This window comes from Mugil cephalus, chromosome 17 (genome assembly GCF_022458985.1).
Source record: "Mugil cephalus isolate CIBA_MC_2020 chromosome 17, CIBA_Mcephalus_1.1, whole genome shotgun sequence".
Classification (NCBI taxonomy): Eukaryota; Metazoa; Chordata; class Actinopteri; order Mugiliformes; family Mugilidae; genus Mugil; species Mugil cephalus.
In genome coordinates this window covers 10946203-10968649 of record NC_061786.1, presented here as the reverse complement: position 1 = coordinate 10968649, position 22447 = coordinate 10946203, and the positions used below count along the sequence as shown (strand labels likewise).

The 22447-nt window shown below is 41.8% G+C and overlaps 2 protein-coding genes across 2 annotated transcripts; one reads left to right on the top strand and one right to left on the bottom strand.

Annotated features, from left to right (window-relative positions):
- Positions 1-4: 4 nt before the first annotated feature.
- On the top strand, positions 5-16794 carry ubr1 (ubiquitin protein ligase E3 component n-recognin 1). The gene is made up of 47 exons (XM_047610962.1): positions 5-96; positions 1173-1429; positions 2684-2762; positions 3022-3132; positions 4273-4400; positions 4481-4619; positions 4747-4809; positions 4897-5020; positions 5131-5238; positions 5331-5419; positions 5514-5612; positions 6932-7089; positions 7182-7281; positions 7393-7521; positions 7761-7941; positions 8025-8077; positions 8181-8291; positions 8395-8460; positions 8546-8647; positions 8721-8784; positions 8872-8996; positions 9076-9128; positions 9216-9318; positions 9396-9444; positions 9535-9689; positions 9802-9901; positions 9995-10098; positions 10187-10267; positions 10375-10556; positions 10641-10849; positions 10948-11047; positions 11192-11344; positions 11441-11541; positions 11977-12079; positions 12173-12321; positions 12405-12460; positions 12565-12661; positions 12766-12833; positions 12969-13116; positions 13265-13352; positions 13904-14040; positions 14123-14231; positions 14326-14382; positions 14457-14534; positions 14625-14795; positions 14888-14989; positions 15458-16794. The coding sequence occupies exons 1-47, from the start codon at positions 52-54 to the stop codon at positions 15597-15599; spliced, it is 5226 nt and encodes a 1741-aa protein (XP_047466918.1). The 5' UTR covers positions 5-51; the 3' UTR covers positions 15600-16794.
- Positions 16795-17595: 801 nt separating this feature from the next.
- Positions 17596-21847, bottom strand: prph2lb (peripherin 2-like b). Its single transcript, XM_047610963.1, has 4 exons — positions 21596-21847; positions 20492-21297; positions 18775-19021; positions 17596-18620 (listed from the first exon to the last, which is right to left on the bottom strand). The coding sequence occupies exons 2-4, from the start codon at positions 21070-21072 to the stop codon at positions 18348-18350; spliced, it is 1101 nt and encodes a 366-aa protein (XP_047466919.1). The 5' UTR covers positions 21073-21297; positions 21596-21847; the 3' UTR covers positions 17596-18347.
- Between the last annotated feature and the right edge of the window lie 600 nt (positions 21848-22447).

The window sequence follows — 22447 nt, the reverse complement described above, 5'->3', positions numbered from 1 at the left end:
CAAGGAAAAAAGGTCTCCTAGCGACACCTCCTCCTTTACGGCAAATGGAATATGGCGGAGAGGGAGAAATCTCTAAACGGACTAGAGCTCAGCAAGGTACGACTTTCAGTTTACTATTATGACTGACAGTGGACACAGACATTAGGGGGCAAAACAGTGACGTATAATGTGTAAATTATTTTGTACAATTCGAATTAATCTCGCAGTTAAAGGATATCGTACGTAGCAAGCTAACGTCCCAGCTGGCTATGTGCTAGCTAACTAGCGTCAAATCTAAGGAGGCTACAATTTATTTATTACAGTCCACAGTGATAGTGTATGATTTGCTTCGGATTCAGATCTTGTTAAAGTAGACATTGCGGTCGTAGATAACGGGGATGTGTTCTCCGTAAAGGGCTGCATCCTGTGATATTTTGCTGGTCGCTTTTGTCCAATGCGCTTCAACGTGAATAGTTGTGAGTGGGTATATTTTGAAAGCACCATGGTCAGGAGCGATTTTAGACCTCAACTCTTGCATTTGTCTGCCACAACCCCCGATTGTCATGTTGGGCACGATGTGAAAGTGAAAGTGAACTGGCTTGATTTAATGCGTTAAATATTTGCAGTTTGACAATGGCATATGCAAACTTTTTGTTGTCTAGTAAAACTTGAATATCCATGTGTGGTCCCAAGTATGATCAACAACAAGAAATAGATGTGTTTGCTGTAGAAATGTCTACATAGTTTAACTTACAGTATTCACACTCTCTGGGTAATAAAAGAAGGTGCATGTCCAAAGGTCTACTGGTTCGACCATTTCAAATGTTCATTTATCTTATGTTCTTATATTATTGCTAAACATCATCTGATATCCTTTATAGATGGTACCAATATTATTTCTCTACCAGCCAGTACAGGAGGAAGCAGTGCAACATATTCATTACTTATAACATTCACCGTGACGCTTGTCAGATTCCATGCTTCCACACTGCACTCAGCACAAAATAACATATTGCTCCATGTTCATACACTTTCATGTGTCCCCTTGATTCAAGATTTAACTGATTAGTAAACATAATGCACAAGTAAATATTTACCTGCCCATTACTGAGATTGTTGGCTAATCCGCGCAGTTTTGTGTCAGTAGGTGGAGACAGTTCAAATAAGTTGTGCGTTTCTCTGTTATCCTGCAGGAATGGCAGGAGGCTGCAGACAGCAGAGCGGAGCTGCTCCGCTACCTGAAGGAACAGGTGCCGCAGATCTTCTGCCTGAAGGACCAGTCCAGCCCTCATGAAGAAGAGTTAATGCAGAGCCGTCTCCTCCACCCTCTGGAGTGCTTCCTGTTTGGAGAAGATCCACAGGAGGGTCTGGAGAAGCTCAAACATGGCAGCCCCGCTTCTCAGTTGTGTGGGCGTGTATTCAAAGAGGGAGAGACTGTCTACTCCTGCAGGTTTGAACAATCCTCCTTATGTTATAAAGACGTTAGTACACCATTGCATACGCATGACTAGTCACTTTGGTACTATACTACGCTTTTGCTTTCCACATTGGTTGCTTTGAATATTACTTAAAAGTATCAAATCATTTTGTACACTCGTCAGACCATGTGGATTCTGTGTTTACTGAATGGTATAAAGCCACAGAGTTAAGATGCAGAATGTCTGTCAAGGTTCTCTGTCATTCAGGTCATGGTATATCCAAAGAACATTTAAGACTGGTTTTTAAAAGTTAAAAAATTTAAGCAGCTGTACTTGGTAGAATTTTTTTGAAACAACGTTTCGCCGTTCTTCTGAACAGCTTCTTCAGTTCTAGGGAACTGAAGCTGAGGTTTAAATAGGAACATCTGTGGGTGTAGCCCATCAGAAACATGCTTGACTTGTTTCTGTTAACCAGAAACTGCCACAACTAAACAACTAGGTGGATATCAGTGAGGCGATGCAGCCTTAAGGTCTAAATGGGGTTGAAACTTCTTAGGAAAAGGAGTAAAGACTGTAGTTTGTGTCTATCTCAATGAGATATAATCTCCCATCAGTGGCCGTTCTTAACATTTTTTAATTTTTTTTTATTTGATATTTAATAGACAGGAATACACCAGAAAACAGTTTGGCGTCAATAGGCCCTAGTTCTGCAGTGATCTAATTACAACCTCAACAGCTCAGTATTTAGGCTAAGTGTTAAAAATGAATAGTTTATGAGTAGACTTTCTCAGGTTTCAGTACGCTTCAGTCTGTGAGTGGATCTTAGTGATGTAAAATACTGTATCACTCACACAGATATGTACATCTGTTCATATCCATCAGTTTTTGTTGTTTGTGTCACTTTCCTTCATAAAACCATTATATACATGTGTGTTTTACGTCAGCATCAGTTGTAATTATGTAATTAATGTTGTGTCTTTCCATAATCCAGGATACCTATAAAACCAAGCTAGGCAGTTGAACAGTTGTTGTTCTACGTAAAATTAACATAACAAGGATTTGAATATCTCGCTATCTTATAAAAAGATGGTTTTGTATTTAAATATATTGAAAACAAGTTAATCTGCAGTATAATGAGGCAGATGTGTGTTGTCTGTTCTCACCATGGATGTTTACATTAAAAAAAGTGAGTTCAGTTTGTACCAAGAAAGCCATGCCACCACCCTCAGACCTTTGTTGACATTTATCCAGTCAAGTAAAAAGAATTCTCCTTTAACCAACTGCAGGGATTGTGCAATAGACCCCACGTGTGTGCTGTGCATGGACTGCTTCCAGGATAGCGTTCACAAGAGCCATCGTTACAAGGTTGGTTTTCAATTTAAGTGTTTAACTTTCTGGTGAATTCCAAAATTTTATTTGAAAACATTAACAGTGACCGTCAGTGTACACCCACTTCCCACAAATTAAATGGAAATTATGGAAAATGCTCTATTATTGAAGTGGCATTTCAGTGTGATAAATCAATGCTTTCCCACTCCGGCTACAGGATGCGTCTAACTTCATTGCCGTTGTGTTTATTCATTACTTGCCCTCAGTGACAATGCAGCATGTGAATATTTTCCAGATGCATGCGTCATCAGGAGGGGGGTTCTGTGATTGTGGAGATGTGGAAGCCTGGAAGATCGGCCCTTGTTGCTCCAAACATGACCCTGGGGCAGCCACTGCCATGGTAACGGTGAGTTACGTAACGGAGCGGAAAGAGGGACGTGGGAGGGGCGTGCTTGTCCCATTCTGTATCAGTGAACCCCAGAATGCTTATTTTCCCATCTTAGCCCTGGATGCTGCTCTCTTGGCTGTAGCTTTGGTTCCGGAAATGATGAAGAAGTGCACTTTGTTGACCTCCACTATAAAAATCAACTAAAATTTTAGGTTAGGTGGCTGTGAGGGAGAATGAGTGCGAATAAGCCGGGGCTTAGACTAGTTTGAGTGCAGCCTTTCTATGATTGCTTAAATCCCGCTGAACTGCGCGGGGATGTATTGAGTTTACAGTTTCTCTTACTAAAAGCTGCTGGTTTGCTTCCTGGCAGTTGTTTGTCAGGCCTTTCTTTGCTGACCACGGTGGAAAGGCTTATAAGATCTCACTCCTGTGCTTTTAGCAGACATATAGCTTGACAGCTCGGTGCCTTTTTCCGTAAACACCAGGTGCTTCTTTTAACAGAGACTTCCATCGCCTCGGTCTGGCAGCCTGCTTTGTGTTTTATATGCCAGATCTGAATCTGTGCTAAACAAGCGTTCGCGCATCACATGGCCACAGCAGCATGTGCGCCGAGAACGCATCCTGCTGTTTCAGGCCTCTTGTTGTTTACGTGGAGGTGAACGACGGTGCCTTTTCTCACACGGTGCTGTGACGTTGAATTTGGTTTAAATGCGCAGACTCACTTTAATGTTTTGTTGGGTTTGTGTGTTAAATGTCAGACGTTTATATGAAATACTATGCTGCTGTGTCGAATGTTTGCTCTCTGGGGATTTGATATTAATGTTACCAGACCAACTGCATATTTTACTGTTGTTAAGAAAACACATATTCAGACCAGTTTAGTTTTGGGCTTGTTTCTTGTGATACAGGAAGTAGAGAATTAAAGGTTATTACAACAGTTTTTATAACCATTACAGCTTACTTATCTGTGCAGTTGTATATTTGTGTTGGAGAAAGCTTTTTGTTCTCATCGTGGAAAGTTACATGGCTGTATTTGTATCAACTTCAATTATGCTTTTATATTTATGCACTGTGTGAGAAATGTTGCCTGTTAAGTCAACGACTCTGTTTAAAGTACGAGGAACGTGGATGACGGTGTTGTTCTTTCATTTTGCGCAGGATGATTGCGTGCTGGAGCCTGAGTTATATGACCGCGCTGACAGGCTCTTCCGGGTGCTGCTACAGTACGTCACAGAGTTTCTGGTGTGGGAGGAGAACTTTGAGCTCCCGGCTGAACTGGAGCCTCGGTATGGCCCGTCCGTTCACATGCAAATGCAATCCACATGCAAAGTGCCAACTTTGACAGCGTTTGTCTTAATCTGCGCAGGGCAAAAGAGGACGCGTACTACTGCGTGCTGTACAACGATGAGCACCACTCGTACGACCACGTGATCTACACCCTGCAGCGGTCAGTGCTCTGCGATCCGGCTGAGGCACAGACACATACGGCGCTTATTGATAAGGAGGTATTTTTTTAAAAATGTATCAAATCGACTTTACCGTGCACATAATACATGTATTCACACATGCAGAATTTGCCTCTATAATTACACTCACAATACCATGTGATCACTTCATGTAACTGTTGCACAGGGTCGGAGGGCAGTCAAGAGAGGAAACCATGACGACTGCAAGCGAGTAAAAGACGACATCAGGGTAAACGCCCTCCCCTGCATCTTTTAAAATGTTGATACCAAAATTTCAAAATCTACATGTTGTGTCTTCTCCTCCGTTGTCTTGCAGAGAAATTCGGAGCACATTTCCTTGCAGCCGCTGCGCGTGGAGATCCTCCACGCTGCAGTGATGGCTCATCAAACGTTCGTGCTGCACCTCGGCTCTTGGTTCCAGAAGGTCATCGGTTACTCAGGTGCTGCCATTGCGGCCATCGCATACGAATCAGTCAGCAGATACACACCTCAGTGATGATTTGTAATTAAACAAGTTGTGCGAATGTTTTCCTGTGTGTGTCTTGTGCAGTGGGCTTCAGACAGGCGTTCTGCCAAGTGGCTCTAGAGCCAAACACTGACATAGATCGTCCGTGTCTCATCAGCAGACTCATGCTGCACGATGCCAAAATGTACAAAGGTGATTAGACTTCAGCTTCAGTTTTATACTTGAATATAAGTCTAATTCCACCTCAAACTAACATGAAGAAACGTTTTCCTCATTTCCTCCAGGAGCTCGCAAGATTGTACATGAGCTAATTTTCTGTTCCATTCTAATGGAGACGGAATTCAAGAGGTTTTTTGCGATTGAGTTTACTAAGGTAAAACAAAGATTAAAATATTAAACAGTACTTTAGAAATTATTTTTTTTTTTTTTTAACTCGGTTACATTTTTTCCCATCTTTTGCTTTTCAGCATTACATGCAGCTGCAGAAGGACTTTATCAATGATGACCATGAGAGGAGTATATCCATCACTGCTCTATCTGTTCAGATCTTCACTGTTCCAACATTAGTGAGTATTGATGCTTCTTCTTGTGCCTTGTGGCAAGAAACAGTATCTGAAACCTTTTGAATCTCCTGTTTTCGGTTTTAATTGGCCATGAAATGTAATCTTACCTCACTCTTAAGTACAACACAATGTGCTTAAGCTCTGCCGCGGAAGCTGTTAGACTCTTTTTGTTTTGTTTAGTTTTGTTTTTTTTTGTTTTTTTTGTTTTTTTTACCATCACAATTCAAATAAGAATGATAAGTCTCAGATTTTAGCAGCCCAGACCTTCCTTACAACTTTTACAAGCATTTGTTGTAGCTGTAGCGCAGACCTGCCCAACGCCCTCTGCAAAAGGTGAATCTTTGTTAAGTTGTAGTGGATATCATCTAATGTTTAGGGCCATTGTTCTGCTGCATCACCCAACACCTACTGAGGGCCTCCACCTTTATCCTGTATAACACCTCAATATATTAACTTTCTCCTTGATGATGGGCAAGTGGAGGCCCGGAGGCAGCAAAACAGCCTGAAACAATTCAGTCATATTTTCACCAGTCCACAAAGCATTTTCCCAGCAGCATTGTGGACTGTCAAGGGGCTCTTCAGCAAAATGCAGGAGTTGCCAGGCAACCGTGTAGTTTTTGTAAATGGTAGACTCGTGGACAGAGATTTTAACCAGCACCAATTATTCCTTCAAGCCTTCAGCTTGTACACTGGGATTGTTTTTTGCCGACCTCTGGGAACATTTCGCTTTGTTCTTTTGATGTCTCCATCCCCGGTTCCACTTCTAGGGAGACTGTATTTCTGTAAATTATGTCTATTTATAGACATTTTGTTTAACCGCGGAGTAGATGAGTAGCTAACCGTCTGCTGTACACCTTCCAGCTTTGTGCAAATCAGCGCTTCTTCATCATAAATCTTCTGAGTTCTCTCCTTTGTAGGACATGGTGCCAGGTGTTTCTTGAAAGTCTTTCTTCTCCTTTTTATAACCCACAAATCCTATCTTGTGTTGTTGAGCGGACTGCCTTTCTGATTATTCTTAGCTCCCGTTAGCTTTTGTTAATGCCATTAGCCTTTTTCAGGTCTCCAGAGTGAACGCCTTAAGAATGTAAACAAGTAACATACAATGATTTTATATGGTATTAGTTAAAAGAGATTCTTTGTTCATAGTTAGAGCTTGGTAAGATTGTATCCATATATTTCTAGATAATTCTAAAGGATGAAGATACCTTTTCTGTAGCAATAATGTAAACATTAGATACCATTAATGTAATGTAAGTGAAATGTGAAGCAGTACGTGTCCATTCTGAAATCATTCATCGCTTTCATTCCTTTTCCTCCCACAGGCCAGACAACTGATCGAAGAGGACAATGTCATCAAAGTGATAGTTGGTACAGTCATGGAACTGCTGCGTGAACATCTGAATGACAGTAATCGTTTTTTCTTCCTGGGCTACAACTCTGACAAGTTCTCACGCATCCAGGTCATCTTCCACGACCTCAGGTTAAAAGAAGCAACAGAACAAGAAATCTTTGAGTCTTTGCCGACAGCGTCTTTAGTCTTTATCTGAAATCCAACTTGTCCATGTCTTCCAGGTATATTCTGATCAGTAAACCCTCAGTCTGGACTGAAGAGCTGCGTAGACAATTCCTAGAAGGATTCAAAGATTTCCTCGGACTTCTCAAATGCATGCAGGTATAAATAATAAACCTCAATAACAGTTCAGTAACACCTGTTTACTCCAGCCTTTTAGACTGTAATCCCCACATTGTAAGCACCCTGACCCTTTTTTGCTTTGTTTATTAGGGTATGGAGGAAGTGAAGCGGCAGCTTGGTCAACACATTGCAGTGGAGCCAGAATGGGAGGCCGGCTTTACTCTGCAGATCCAGCTCCGGCACATTCTTGCAATGTTTCAAGACTGGTGTTCGTCTGATGTGAGTTTCACGGGAGTTTTCTAACTCAGTTTCTAACGTGTCATTCCAAAACTACAGAGAGTGAAATACCTCATGGGAACAAGTTCCTGCCCTGTTATGGGTCGTGAAAAATTAGGAAAGCAATGCAGTTTTGACCAGTGTGCACGGGGCATTAGTGTCAAATCTTCACACTGATTGTTCACTAGGTAAAGAGAAGAGGGATTGCTGTACTCACTTCTTTTGTTTTTCTGCCCCTGCAGGATGAGATCTTACTGCTTGCATTTAAGGAGTGCCACAAATGCCTGATGCAGTGCAGCAACCAGCCCTTCCGTAGGAGCCCCACTGACTACTACATGTGCAAGCACATCCTCCACGTTCGTCCATATAAAGTCTCTCAGGAGCCTGTCAGCATACATTTGCCAGTTTCCAGGCTGTTGGCCGGTAGGAGGAGTCATATTGAGACTTAATGCGTTTCAGTAATGTTTTGTTCATAAGCTTACCACTCTTCATGTTGTGATCCATAGGACTGTACGTGCTTCTGTGTGGAACAGGGGCAATCGAACGCCTGGAGAACCCCGTAAGTAAAATTAGAACATGCGCGAGAGCTACTGCTGCCAGTGAAACACTGAGTCGAAGCGCTGCAGCTTTAATTGAGAAGCGAACAATTCTGTCTGTTGCAGGAGAGTTATGACTTCACCCAGCTGGCAGAGCATCCGCTGCGCTGTGTGGTACTTGCTGCACAGGTCTCAGCCGAAATGTGGCGGAGAAATGGCCTTTCATTGGTCAGCCAGGTAAACTAAATCCTCTGGATACGGACACTGTTGGTTTCATGCTGCATTATCTCTCATCTCGCCTTCAAATAACAATATATTAATTGTTGTTTCACATAAACAGGTCTACTACTATCAGGATGTGAAATGCAGGGATGAGATGTACGACAAGGATGTCGTCATGCTTCAGGTTAGTATCAGTGAAGTATCACCTGTATTTAATTGATCAGTGATTTCGTTTTTATCTACATAATTTCTTCTTATGTCGTTTATAGATAGCTGCTTCCAAAATGGACGCCAACCACTTCCTCATGTTGATCTTATTGCGGTTTGAGCTCTTTGAATATTTTAATGGAAGTTGTACAAGTAAAGACCAGGTAAGGGATCGTGCAGCGTGTGTTCACGAAAAAGGTTTAGTTGTTCATGACTGAAATGCAACTAAATTTACAGGATGAGTTGATGCAGTGGAACCGTTTGACAGAAGAGATGCTGTACCTGCTCATCGTCATCACTGGTACAGTCTTACATCCTCCTGACAGGCCGTGGTTATTATTTTTTTAAAGAATACGAATGATATCATAGTATCATGATGTGTGTCCAGGTGAGCGCTACGTCCCTGGGATCAGTCATGTGACCAAAGAGGACGTGACAACGAGGGAGGTCGTCCACCTGCTGTGCATTGAGCCTATGGCTCATAGTAGCCTGGTCAAAAGCCTGCCAGAAAACGTAAGCTTCATGGTGCCACATTTCCAAACCATAAAGTCTTGTGGTTTATCACCCATGGTAACGTTTATTTTCTTTATAGGAAAGTCGTGAAACTGGCCTGGAGGCAGTAATCAGCAAAGTTGCCACCTTCAAGTACGTAAAGATGGAAATAAATTGTCATTTTTGTGTATAGATTTTTTATTTTTTTTATAAATTCATATTTTCTATTTCTGTTTTCAGGAAACCAGGAGTCTCTGGACATGGATTATATGAAGTAAAAAAAGCGTGTCTACAAGAATTCAACCCTTTCTTCTACCATTACTCAAGATCCCAGCATAGCAAGGTAGTGCAGTGTGTTATATTAAGTTTACATTTTCTGTCGACTGCTCGGTTAACTGCTTATTTTTTTTCTGGTCGCAGGCAGAAGAGTCTCAGAAGAAGAGGAGAGTTCAGGAGGGCAATGATAAAGGTAACTGACGGGCCACTGTGCAGCTAGAAGATGTCACTTATTCCTGAACTGGCTTCACTAACGTTGCCTTTTTTGTGTGTCTGTACTCAGCTCTGCCTCCACCAGTGCCCCCTGCCTTTTGTCCACCTTTCTCCAACATCGTGCGTCTCCTCTCTTGCGACATCTTCATCCACATCCTGAGACATGTCCTGCAGAGAGCTGCAGAAGACCGACCAACTCACTGGACAGAAGCCATGATCCAGAGGGTACGCACTGAATTTGCACTAACTAGATCTAGCTTCCTTTGAACATCTGCACTTTACATTTGACATTACTCAAGTCACATGTAACATCCGCGTTCCCACCTTCATCACACAGGCCCTGCATCTGATTGGTCAAGCTTTGCTGGAAGAGAAATCCCAGCTTGAGGACAGCAGCGTGGACGAAGTGACGTTTGATTTCAGCCTGAAGGCCCGCAGTGAGTGAAACCCAATTAACAGTTTGTCGTTCTCAAAGGTAGCAACTGACGTGATTATGTTTTGAGACTCAAATGTCTGTTCTGCTCTTTCAGTGATCGGTTCAGAACAGGGCAAGTCACTGTTCCTCTTGTTATCCAAGGTTAAGGCTTTGCCTTCCCTTGAAGCTCAAAAAGACATGATCAAATGGATTCTGCAGGTAGGCTGTTCACGTAATCAGTTTTTATTATTATCTTTCTGGCCTGATAACTGAGCTATTTCATATTTTATTGTTTTTCTTCTTCTAGATGTTTGAGATCATTAAGTGCCTTAGAGAGAACTCCAGTCCAGCTGTGTCCATGAACATGGAAACAACTAAGCCAGAAGAGGTAAACAAAAAATACAATAAAATCTCCTTTGTAACAAATGACATCTATTGAGTATTTTCCAGTATAATTACAACAGAGTATTTTGACTCTGACTTATTTTGATCCAGAGTGCTCAGGACAAAGAGAAAGCTGAGCGCAAAAGGAAGGCGGAGGCTGCTAAACTCCACCGGCAGAAGATTATGGCCCAGATGTCGGCAATGCAGAAGAATTTTATTGAGTCAAACAAGATGCTTTATGAGAACATGCCTGAGAGCGGGACACAAGGAGAACCTGTTATGTCTACAGAGAGGTGAGCCGCGCTGTTCCGAGACGCGACATGAAACTGTAAATTAGATTCGGGTGACACTAGTTTGCCTTATGTTGATTTCTCCAGCTGCGCCATGGAGCAGAGGGAGCTGTGTGTAGCTGTCGGGCCTCATCGCGGGTCCACCCCAGCCGAGAGGGAGGTGCTGACTTGCATTCTTTGCCAAGAGGAGCAGGAAGTTGTGGCTCACGCTCAAGCCATGGTTCTGACTGCCTGTGTCCAAAGGTCCACGGTGCTGACGCAGTGCAGAGGAAAAATACCAACCAACAAAGCAGATGGTCAGTCTCTATACACCGCTAATACCAATTAATCTGTGAGAATCACTGCTTTATGGTTACATGTTGCTTCATATGTTTATTGTATTCGTCACCAAAAGAGCCAGGGACATCGTATCCCCTCTTCATGCCTCCTGAGCTGGCCGTCGGGACCCACACCGGCAGCTGTGGACATGTCATGCATGCCACATGTTGGCAAAAGTGAGTCACTTTTTGTGGAGGTTTTTGACGATTAAATTAAATATCAACTAAACGAAATCATCATCACTCTGATGGTGCTGTTATTAAGTATGTGTAAGCCACTATTTGACCTTCAGGTGTCACTCACACCCTCATTTCTTCCAGATATTTTGAGGCAATCCAAGACACAACCAGGAACCGGCTCCATGCTGAGTTGATCATCGACTTGGAGAATGGAGAATACCTGTGTCCCTTGTGCAAGTCCTTGTGCAATACTGTGGTTCCTCTCATACCGTTAGAGCCACTATCATTTAACTAGTAAGCCCAGTCCGTTTATCCTCCGAGCATTTCAGCATGATTAGGTGGTTGTACAAATGTTAAGGAGTAAGTTGAACACTTGTATCCTGTGCGCAGCGAAAACGCGGAGATAATTGGACAGCATTTGACACTGCCTCGCTGGATCCAGATCATCTCTGCCAGGATTAAAGGACTCAAGTCAGTCACTCAGGATAACGGTAAGGAGACATACAGAGCAGGCAGCGGTAGCACCACTTTGGATTGTGGAACAACCACCACAGAGGAAAGGCCATTATCTTACACACAGGATGAGACTAGCAGCGATGTAACAGTTATTTAACAGTTCTAATGCTGAAAGGCAAATAAACATTTTGTGATTTGAAGTGGGCGGGTACACGGTTAAACTAATGTGAACTTTGAGCCGACAAACAGTGAGAGTAACTAATATCGTTGAGTCACATGACGCAAACTCAGAATTCCCAACGGGTTTCCTGGGAGAAAACACCGTGGGTGTCATCCCTGTACTTTTCCATGTGGTGCAGTTGTTCCTTCTCTTTCAGCGCTTACTTATTCTGTCTAGTTTGTTTATCATCTGCGAGGCTGAAAGTATCACGTGGCCAAAGAAAATGGATGGCTTTCCCTCTGTCTTGCAGATTGCAACACAGAAGGTAGTAGTAGTGGCACTGGTAGCACTGGACTGTGTGGAGAAGGCCAGCCAGACTTTAGGTCTATTCTCAGCTATGGAGTTCAAGAACCGTAAGTGAAACTGTCGGCTCGTTCAGCATTGCTCGGGAATGTTTGGCTTCCATATCGAACCAGTCTGACTCCTCTCCTGCTTGGTGCTTTCAGGAGAAGGTTCTCGAAGAGCATCACAGAGATGCTGGTCGTCTGCGCCACCACAGTCCACAGAGTGGGGCTGAAGACGGCACCTAACGAGCTGTGCCCCCGTGTGCCCCTTATGGCCTGGAACACCTGTGCCTTCACTATTCAGGCAATAGGTACAGGAAGACTTGGTGTATGACACATCTCGTCATGTAATCATGAGTGTAATTCTTAAAAGTGTGATTGCATATTTTCACAGAAAACATATTGCAAGAAGAAGATAAGCCACTGTTTGGGTCATTACAAAACAGACAGGTTGGACATAATCACTAACAAACAACTGAGATAATGCACATACTTTGCTTCAGTATTTATCCTTAACAAGGACACCAGTTTAATGAGACGCGTCTTTGTTTTAGCTTGCAGGTCTGAAGGCAATCGTTCAGTTTTCAGCATCACAGAGACTAAAGAGCTCTCAGGCAGTCATCCAGAGGCACTTTGCAGACATGTTGGGGGGTATGTAGTCCACCTAAGCATCGCCACAACACACTATATTATGTCTTTGCTGAGTTGACTGTTTATTTTGTCAATTTTTCCAAACCTGTGATCTTTATTTACAGTCTTACTACCCGCAATGAGCAGAAAGAACACACCTTGTCTTCTGGAAGTGGACTTCTTCCATCTCCTGGTGGGTCTCTCTTAAAGGGGACATGTATTATTAATTACATTTGCATGTACGCTCTCGGGAGGATTTAAACTATGATGAAATGTGATAATAGAGTTTGATTTTAACTGAGTTTGTATGTAAAAATCTTTTTGTCAGGTTGGATTGGTGTTGTCCATACCCTCATTGTATCAGGAGGAAACGGTCGACCTACAACCGTCTGCTGTCAGCTCCGCCTACAACCACCTGCACATCTTACATCTGGTCACCATGGCTCACATGCTGCAGATCCTCTTGTCTTCTACAGGTACAAACAACAAAAACCTCAGCCATATAATAAGAAATGGTAGTATGACATCTGCCATTTAAAGAAATCACTTGCCAAACTATAAACCAAAAGTAGGAAGTAATGAATGTGATTATGATGATTAAATAATGGCTTAAAATCCGTGCAGATTTCCCAGCAGTGGGTGGAGGAGAGGAGACGGAGGAAGCAAGAACAGCTGCAGAGTTGTACACTACAGTGTCACAATACTGTGGAAGGTACAAATCATTTTGGTCTTTCTGTAATTTATCAGTAAAAATTCTGTGTCGACTTTTATTTAAATTATTCTGTAAGTGGAGATTTAAATTTGGTTTATGGACCAGCTGGTAATCGAAATAATCTCTCTTCTTCTCTAATGAATAACAAAGAAAAGGCTGTTACTGACACAAGCACCAGGAATTATGTGAAAATGAAAATTATTGATGTGAAAAGTCAAAATCAGAATATTGATTAAAGTGAGAATTGAACTTCAGACACGAAACTAAATGAGATTCAGACTTAAAATTGACAAATATTATTATACAATTAATGATTATTGTGGCTAAAGTTGACATTTTCTAATTTAGTTTTTTCTTTTTGTTCTTTTTTTGTTAGTCTAAGTTCAAATACAATGTAGTATTGTTTCCTGTTTCATTTCATTAACATGAGCAATGAGCGCTGCATTGGAAGTAGTTAATACAAAAAACCTAGATTTCTTAAGACTTGAATACAGCAGAAACTGGTCTGTCCTCAGTATATGTGACAAATTATTGTGTGATTTGCTCTGCAGGCTGAATTCAGACGTGTCCGGCGGCTCCGTAGCAGAAAGAGTGAAGACGGGAATCGAACCGTTCCTGCGCTGTGCGGCTCTCTTTTTCAATTGCCTTTCGGGAGTGCAGCCTCCAGAGGGGCTTTTTAGCACTTCTGGTAGGTCAAATTGTAGAATGCAGTTGTTGTATTGTAAAATTCAGTATGTGAACATTTGTGTGATGATTTATTTCTGCTGCAGTTAACTCTCAAGGACAGACTGAGGCACTATGCAGTTACTTGGCACTGCCCTCCAATATGTTCCAGCTCTTCCAGGAGCACAGAGACACTGTTACTCCACTGCTTCAGAAGTAAGTGGAAAATAATGATGTGTATTATATTCTAGTATTCACCTGAGTGCAGAGCTGTTTTGTAACTGTAAATGTTTTTTTTCCCCCCTCTCAGGTGGTGTGGGAGCCCAGCTATTACCAAAGCACTGAAAGGCAAAACCCAGATAGTCAGGTTGGTTTTGACTCTTGTGTTACTTATTCGAAAAATCTTCTAATAGCTGGTCAATAAACGTGCTCTTCCCACAGATACCCCAGGAGAAGGAATCGCTTGATTGATCTTCCTGAGGATTACAGCGCCCTCCTCAACCAAGCCTGCCATTTCCAGTCAGTGGAGGACTGAAGTCTTTCTATCGATCATGTTTTAGTCTGCTGTGTACTCGCAGGCCTCCTGACTTGTCGGTAATTTATTCCCAGGTGTCCAAAATCAACGGATGATGAAAGGATGCATCCGACGCTGTGTCTGTTTTGCGGGGCGATGCTTTGCTCTCAGAGCTCCTGCTGTCTCAGCCAGCTGGACGGGGAAGATGTGGGAGCTTGTACTGCGCATGCTGCTACCTGTGGGGCTGGAGTGGGCATGTTCCTCAGGTTCGCCTCCACCCCGTTATTAATTCTAGAGATTTAGTTCTTCTTTAATAAAACGTGCTTCGTTTAACTTCGCTGTGTTGTAATATTAACAGGATAAGAGAGTGTGAAATTGTACTGATGGCCAGTAAGACTAGAGGAAGCACGTACCCGGCTCCTTATTTGGACGATTATGGGGAGACTGATCCTCATCTTGGGTAAGAATATGTTCTCTTTCCACATCTCAATTGTAGTGTAACACCTGTGTATATGTGTCATGGCTTAGGCTTAGCTATTAGTTCAGCAGGACGTCTGTGTCACCTATAGAAAATAAGTTCACGTTACCTTATAAAGGGAGAAAAAGGGTCATATTTTCACTCCACTTGTAGGCAATGAGTGTTAAATTGTTATTAATAACATTTAATTGTGTATTATTATTATTAGTAGTAATTGTTATTAATTACATTATTATTTAATATTTAACACCTAATTGGTTCTGGATGGGTGATTCCTTACACACAGAAAATTGCCTCCTATCTTTATTTTTTTAAGTATAGTTAACTGCTAATCCAATCAACGTCTAATAACAGGCAGTCGTGGTTTATGTTGCCACGTCAATGAAATACGCAGTGCTTCTTTTTAAATGTGTTGAGTTATTTAAGGCCTCTCTGTGTTTTCTTTTCCAGAAGGGGCAATCCGTTGCACCTTTGCCCAGAGCGCTACAGGAAGCTGAACCAGCTGTGGCAGCAGCACTGCATCCTGGAAGAAATCGCCCGCAGCCTGGAGGTGGTCAACGTTATGTTTGCCTTTGAGTGGCAGATGTTGTGATGATCGCTCCAGCTGTGGTGACGGGGAGTAGAAGAGCACAGCCATAGAGTACAGTCGCATCCAGTGCTCCTAAGGAATACACCTACACGCATAAACACACACACACAAACACAGTTCAAACCCTTCTATAATCAAATCAAACCCTTCTATAATCAAAGGAGGCCCAATCCCTCCCAGGTGAATCCTCTGTTAGAGTCCAGAGTGGTGGGACGGTCATAGAGGAAGAAGAGGAAAAAATAATGGCCGGTGATGGATGACGATTAAACCCAAGTCGCCTTGTTTCAGTTTGATTGTCTGCGATGAGAATGAGTTTCTGCTAGAGTAATGTTATTTGAGAGGCTCATTCAAATAAAGGCAAACATTAGACACACAGCATCATGTTTCTGTTATGGGTTTATGTATTTAATTTCTCTCAGTAATGCCGTGAATGTCCTGCGTTCTCTTTTTGTGTTACACGTTATGATTATAAGTTATAATTGTTCAGCTATGCTGTTTTGGAAGGTACATTCATGTGAAAATGTTTAGGCATGGTCAAATATATTTCATCCATCGCCCCTTTATCCAAATAATGGAACAATAACCTGCTGTCACCTGCTTATATATACACACACACATGTATGGGGTAAAAATGCAAAAAACATTATTTTCAAAATTGCATCCAGTATTCTAATAAGTATACAAACCATGTCTCCCTGTGTTCCTGATGTAGAGTCACTTGATGATAAGCAGCCTTTTTGGTGCCACTTTTCTGAAAATCACTCACAAGTCCTCATCAATCTTATCCAACGAACAACAGAAACATTTCCAGCGCATTATGAAAATGTAAGATCCCTTTTAGAAAAACTGTTATTAAACCAAAATCTATCATCAGATGTTCACTATATGATTGTAATGATTAAAACTTGCTGAAGGGACCATGGTGAGGCAGGTTGTCGCATTTTATCCCGTGTTAACTCACTTAATATAAAGTGAATTATTTAAACAAAAATGTAGCAATATTCTGTTTATGAAAGAAATGCACATTTTATTGAAAAAAAGGGGGGTTTTATCTTTCCAGTCATTTAGTGTCAGCCGTTTTAGGGGGAAAAAAAGAAAATGTGTGAATATGTAATTTCTTCCTTTGCAGAAACAGATTTTTGTGTTGTTTGATTACATTGACTTACAGGATGTGGAAATAAAGATACAAGCCAGTCTATAGTACGTCTCAATCAGTATGAGGACAATAGAGCCTGGTAGTGAATAAAGTAACGTGGGCCACGCCCCCCTGGGTGGCAAACACATGGTGAAATGTATCGGTAAATATAACCAGACCAAGAAAGATGTGGATTATCTGGTCAAATTAAAAATAATTGTACTCGACAATGATTCATACGAACTATTTGGAAAAGTGGAATAGCCTCAGTTTAAGTTAGTTTTAGCTCATTTCACTATGATAAACGTAGCTAAATAAAAGATGCTAATGCTAAGAGCTTTACTGAGAAGGAACATTAGCCATACGATACTGTAGCGTCCGACCGGACGTTAAAAGGATGAGGAGGAGTGATGGCAAATATTAGGTTTATTGTTATTTATTGTTGGAACTGAAATGGTTACTGTCGGCCACGACTAGGCCAAAACAACAACATCCACAAATTTATCCGACAGCCGTAACCGTAACCATACCTCGATGACTCATCCTGCACTTGTGGGTCTATATAGAAATTTTACATTAATGAAACTCTTGAGTTCTCATGTCCCTCCCTCCCTCCCTCCCTCCCTCTCCCCTGCAGCTCTCGTCTACCATGTACCGGCTGGAGCTAAACAATCAGAGGAGACTGGGACTTTTCAACATGCAACTAGCCCTCTGTTGACTATATTTACTTTCTTTTTAATACCTCTTATTTATGGAATTGCAACTTCAACCTATTTCTATAACAGTTATCCCAGATGTCTGAGAAAGCTTCTATTAAAAATTTAAAAAAAATACCGAAGGCATTAAACAATGACAGACAACGGGTTTAAAAAGGTTTTTAAAAGTTTTATTACCAAGCTTTGGTAGTTCTTCCCAGCGAGAGATTTTGTTCATCAGATGATTAAACCACAGAGGCATTGCTGAGGCACATGAGAGTCATTGTTGTGATGGCTTGCTTTTGTGACAGCATGAAGCTACTGTATTTATGTAACGACACAGTTATGTTGTGAGAAACTTTTACTAAACACCCAGAAGCTAATCATCAGACGTCTTTGCATGTCAAATTCTTGCTATTGTTCTAGACTCCATTGACTAGATTTTCTAACATGACCTGTGCAAAGTCACTAATTTGTCTTCACCCATCAACAACATATTTCAAGTTCATTTTTGATTCAGGTGTTGCCAATGGTAGGTCACTTGTTGCGAAACCACGCAATACACAGGCAACAAGATATCGTTGTAAACAACGGCTTACAGTACAGGTGTATGTATGAAGATGTACTGATCTGACGGTGATTTCTGGTGTGTTTAAGTTGAAAAGGACAATTTATGGAAACGTATGGATTGTGGTGTTAAGTCAACTAGGAATTCTTTGTAAAAGACGTATCCTGTCATTCAAGGAAACAGGTCAAACATTTTTCTTTCATTTCCACACAGACACAAATCTTTTCTAATTTATACTCTATCAAATAAATAAACATCTCTTTTAATTAAATAGTCTGGATGAAGGCCCTTTCTGGGTTTTAAGTAAGCTATTCACCCATTTTCTCTTAATTTTATTTTTTTTCTGAGAAGTGTCAACTGCCTTCAGCCACTTGCTTTGGTGGAACATTGTCTGGCCCATAGTGCGCTTTGGAGGTAGAGGGGACATTGATGTTGGGGTCTCCGTTGTTGGTGGTGTCTATATGGTTGTTCTTGCCGAGGCTCTTGATGATGTTTAAGTTGGTTCGAGCCGTTTCCATGAAGCCGTTCTCCAGCAGCCAGCCGTCAGACTCCGAGTTGGGGTCTCCTTGCCTCAGCACATTTTCTAAGGAGGTCTGGAGGTAACGGACGCCCGTCAACACTGACAGCTGAAATGAGACCCGGACACCACAAAGATAACATAAAACATAATATAAAACTTTGAGAATGGTATGCTGTCTACTGATTTACCCCGGGGTTCAATCCTGCAGCCTCAGCCCTCCCAAAGAATGGCTTCCTTAGTTACCACTTGTGTTTTCTCACCTCAAACAGCCACGTGATCAGAACGGTGAGGCCGATCGACTGCATGATGTGAGTGTAGTACTCCAGCAGGGCCTGGCGGCACCCTTTCATCCACAGGTTAAGCTCCTCGGTCTGGTGCTCGTAGTTGAAGTGGGCCGAGTTGTTGGTGATGTGCTGCTGGATGCAGGGCCGCGGCGAGTCGATGTTGCAGCAGCTGAAGGGCACTCCATCTATCAGATACTTCCCCTCCACGTTACTCCTTAAACGGCTACAAAGCGAGATAAAGAAGTTCGAAATCTTAAGGGGATTTGTGCTTTTTTGATGATGGTTTGTGACCGTACAAAAAAGACTTTGACCGAACGTCACTTTAACCTCCCGAGACCTGAGCTTTAGTTTCACATGCATTTTTAATTTCTCCAAGGTATTTGGGATGTGTAAGGACCTAAGAAGTATAAAAAGTAAGCATCATCTTTGAACAGGAATCGTTTTTGGGGGGAAAAGATGATGTCCTCATATGTGGACATGCGTTTTATTTCAGTGTGTAACAGAATATAAAATTGAACATGGCTGTGCAAAGACAAATTTGCAAATAATAAATTCCCAATGTCCTCAAACGAATATTTGCTAATTAGCAAAGTTATAGTTAGTTGCTATTGTTAGAATTTATTACAGTTGTGTGTCATATTGAATTAGAAAAGTTATTAAGCTGTAAAACTTGATTAGGTTCTGCACATTTTTGCACTTTTGTCACATGATCAGCTGCAGAATGAAATCGCTGAAATGCTCACGGTCGTATTTTTATCACCAACTAGTATCTAGTTATGAGGACATCGTGTTTAAATGATGCAGAAGAAGCTGCCACAAACCTAAAACTTAATGTCCCCATATGAGGACGCATGGTCTCAGGAGGTTAACCATAACCCCAACCCCGATTTGGATGGTTTAAGTCCCAATACCTCTGTCGGATGTCACGCAGTTGTCTCTGTCTACGCCTGGACAATGGAATTTCTCATCTTTTAGGGATAGTCCTTCAAAGTTTAAACTGTTAAATAGTCACAAATGAGGGGTTTGCTGTGTGTGCAGTTTGTCATAAAGCGGGTCCCTTCCCACATATGGAGGACAGCTATCCTGTCATTATTTCAAGGTTTAACTTTTCGTTTAGTCCAGTACAGTACATAACAGAACATTATCTCTACCAATAACAGCTTTTTATTAATTTTTTTAAATCTAAATATCTAATTCAACCTTTGTTGTGAAAATTATTATTACATTAGTTTGTTTCCATTCATTTAAACTAGATTAGCTTACACTGTTAAGGCCACTAAGGGAGCTATGGAAACATGTCCTAAACACAGATCAGATAACATCATCACTAATAAGTGGTTGAATATGATATGATAAACTATTTAGTAAGCCACACATGCAGCTGTTGTAACAATATTATGCATTTTTAGTTGTGTTTATATCCAATTGGCAGATAATGTCACACTCTTTTAGCTCTGTGAGGTAATACCTGGCTCTTCAGCTGACTGTTTCTGTTGTTAGCTGCTGAGCAAGTTGTGTATGGTATTTTTTTTTCTCAAAGCAGTTTCCTGCAACATCTGCAAGCAATGCATTGAAATCCTAGTGATACATTCACCATAGACTTTTTTACTACTAGTTACTGCTTTGTACCATTCAAGATATTCAGTACAGCTGCTTTAATTTTTCCAAAATTCGTCCTGCAAGTTGTACTTACTCAGTTACATCCTTTTGGGCCATATCCAGGTAGCGGTTGCTAATCCACTGGATCTGAAACCAGTCCTTAAAGCCATTGTTCCCACAGCACTGGAACTGGATTTGCAGCATGTCCACAGTGCGCTTGAGGAAGCAGCGCCCTGGTGTGTCTGTGTCCTTATAGAACCTCATGGCCTCTGTCAACCCCATGTTCAGAGAGTCATCCAGCTCCCCGCGCATGCTGTAACACATCAGAGCGCCCACCAGCACGCAGAAGGTGAAGAAGAAGGTGCATATGATGTAGGGCAGCATGATCAGCTTCCAGCGCAAGAACTTGGTGGTGTCCACGCAGTCGTAGCAGATCTTCCCACCCAGGAAGTTGATGGCACAGGCGATGAGGCCCACTGCTATGAGCATGTTGGGCACGTACTGGATGTCCCTCTCAGACATCAGCTCCACTCGCTTGTTGAGTTCCACCTTGAGGAAGAGGCCCAGGCTGAACAGGATAGCCCCTGTAACCACTGAGATCCAGTTGAGGATCCACAGCACCTGGGCCAGCTTGTCCCTCTTGGTCTTGGTAAACTTAACTCTTAAGACAGCCATTAGAAATATATCTTCTCTGAGTTTTCTCTTAAGTCCAGGGTGGGATTAAGGGTGGGACACAGGTAGAGCAGGGGAGAGGAACAGGTTATCCTCCAGGGGATGTGGGGGACCGAGGGGAGGGGGGCTGGGCATGCAGTTCTCTGAAGGTCCTTTCATAAGCAGCTTAGCGTGGTGGTTATGAGCAATATCGTGTGGACGCTGCATTATCGTTGCACTGTAGGAGCTCTGTGAGACAACAGTAGTGAGAGTGTAAAAAGAAATGCTGACATAACAATGCAGGTTTTAAGAATGAAGGGCAGCAAAGTTACATCTGATCAAATGTATGTAAAAATATAATGATCTACAACATATAGTTTTATTTTTATTAAACATAAACAACTTGTTTTTTTTTTTGTTGTTTTGTTTTGTTTTTTTGTTTTTTATTTAATGCTGTGATCCCAATATTAAAATCCCCCAAAAATAAAAATGTGTGGAAATAGCTGGAACACTGAAAATATATATCCAAGAATTTCCCTTTACTCACTTGACAGAGTGGTCAGCATTCACTCTGAACGTCTGACATCCCTCTCCTCTCATTTCCAGCCGGTTTTCCTGCTGACATCCTCAGATTTGGTCCTGAGAGAGGCGAGTTGTCGTAGTAACACAAATAGCACGAAGGCAGCCGCGGCAGCATCGGAGTGAGACTAGCAGCCCAGACTCGACCCTCCTCCTAATCCCCTTTAATCATTAATCAGCCCTGGGCTCCACGAGGGATTTAGACCCACCTTCTGCCACCTATGCAAATCTGACTGTCTCCACACTGCGAAAGTAATGGCTGATGACCCTTGCGTGCATGTGTGTGTGTATGTGTGTGTATTTTTTAATTAAAATCAAGTATAAAAGTACTCGCAACCTTACAGGTATATGTAATATCTGGTATTTTCACGGCATCACAAGGAATACACAGTTTAATTGAGCCAGCCTTCCATTACTATACAAAGATATACTATAACAACACAACAGTCTGTACACAGGTGCTTTTTATGACGAACACACACACACACACACACACACACACACACACACACACACACACACACACACACACACACACACACAATCCAGAGCAATAATAGTTCCAAAGGGGAGATTAAAGGGTAAATACTCACTGACACACTTACAGGTAAAAGCTGCTGCACTGCTCTCTACTGGTGGGAACTTCAAGTAGCAGCAATTTTAATTAGTTTCATTAATGAAAATGACGTTACATTTTTGGTTTCATTTTGTCAGTTGTTGTCAAGACAATCATGTATGACAAAGAACAGCACCAAATCGTCAAACTCACAAATCTTATACTGGACCGTCTTACATTATTTAGAATAAAAATACTATAGCT

Excerpts from the sequence above, each read along its gene's own strand:
- ubr1 (XM_047610962.1), top strand. The coding sequence starts at position 52 with ATGGCGGAGAGGGAGAAATCTCTAAACGGACTAGAGCTCAGCAAG. Across the intron at positions 4,810-4,896 it reads GAGTAAAAGACGACATCAGG|AGAAATTCGGAGCACATTTC; the intron begins GTAAACGCCCTC and ends GTTGTCTTGCAG. Across the intron at positions 9,690-9,801 it reads CAGAAGCCATGATCCAGAGG|GCCCTGCATCTGATTGGTCA; the intron begins GTACGCACTGAA and ends TTCATCACACAG.
- prph2lb (XM_047610963.1), bottom strand. The coding sequence starts at position 21,072 with ATGGCTGTCTTAAGAGTTAAGTTTACCAAGACCAAGAGGGACAAGCTG. Across the intron at positions 19,022-20,491 it reads GCCCAAAAGGATGTAACTGA|CCGTTTAAGGAGTAACGTGG; the intron begins GTAAGTACAACT and ends CTCGCTTTGTAG. Across the intron at positions 18,621-18,774 it reads TGATCACGTGGCTGTTTGAG|CTGTCAGTGTTGACGGGCGT; the intron begins GTGAGAAAACAC and ends GTCTCATTTCAG.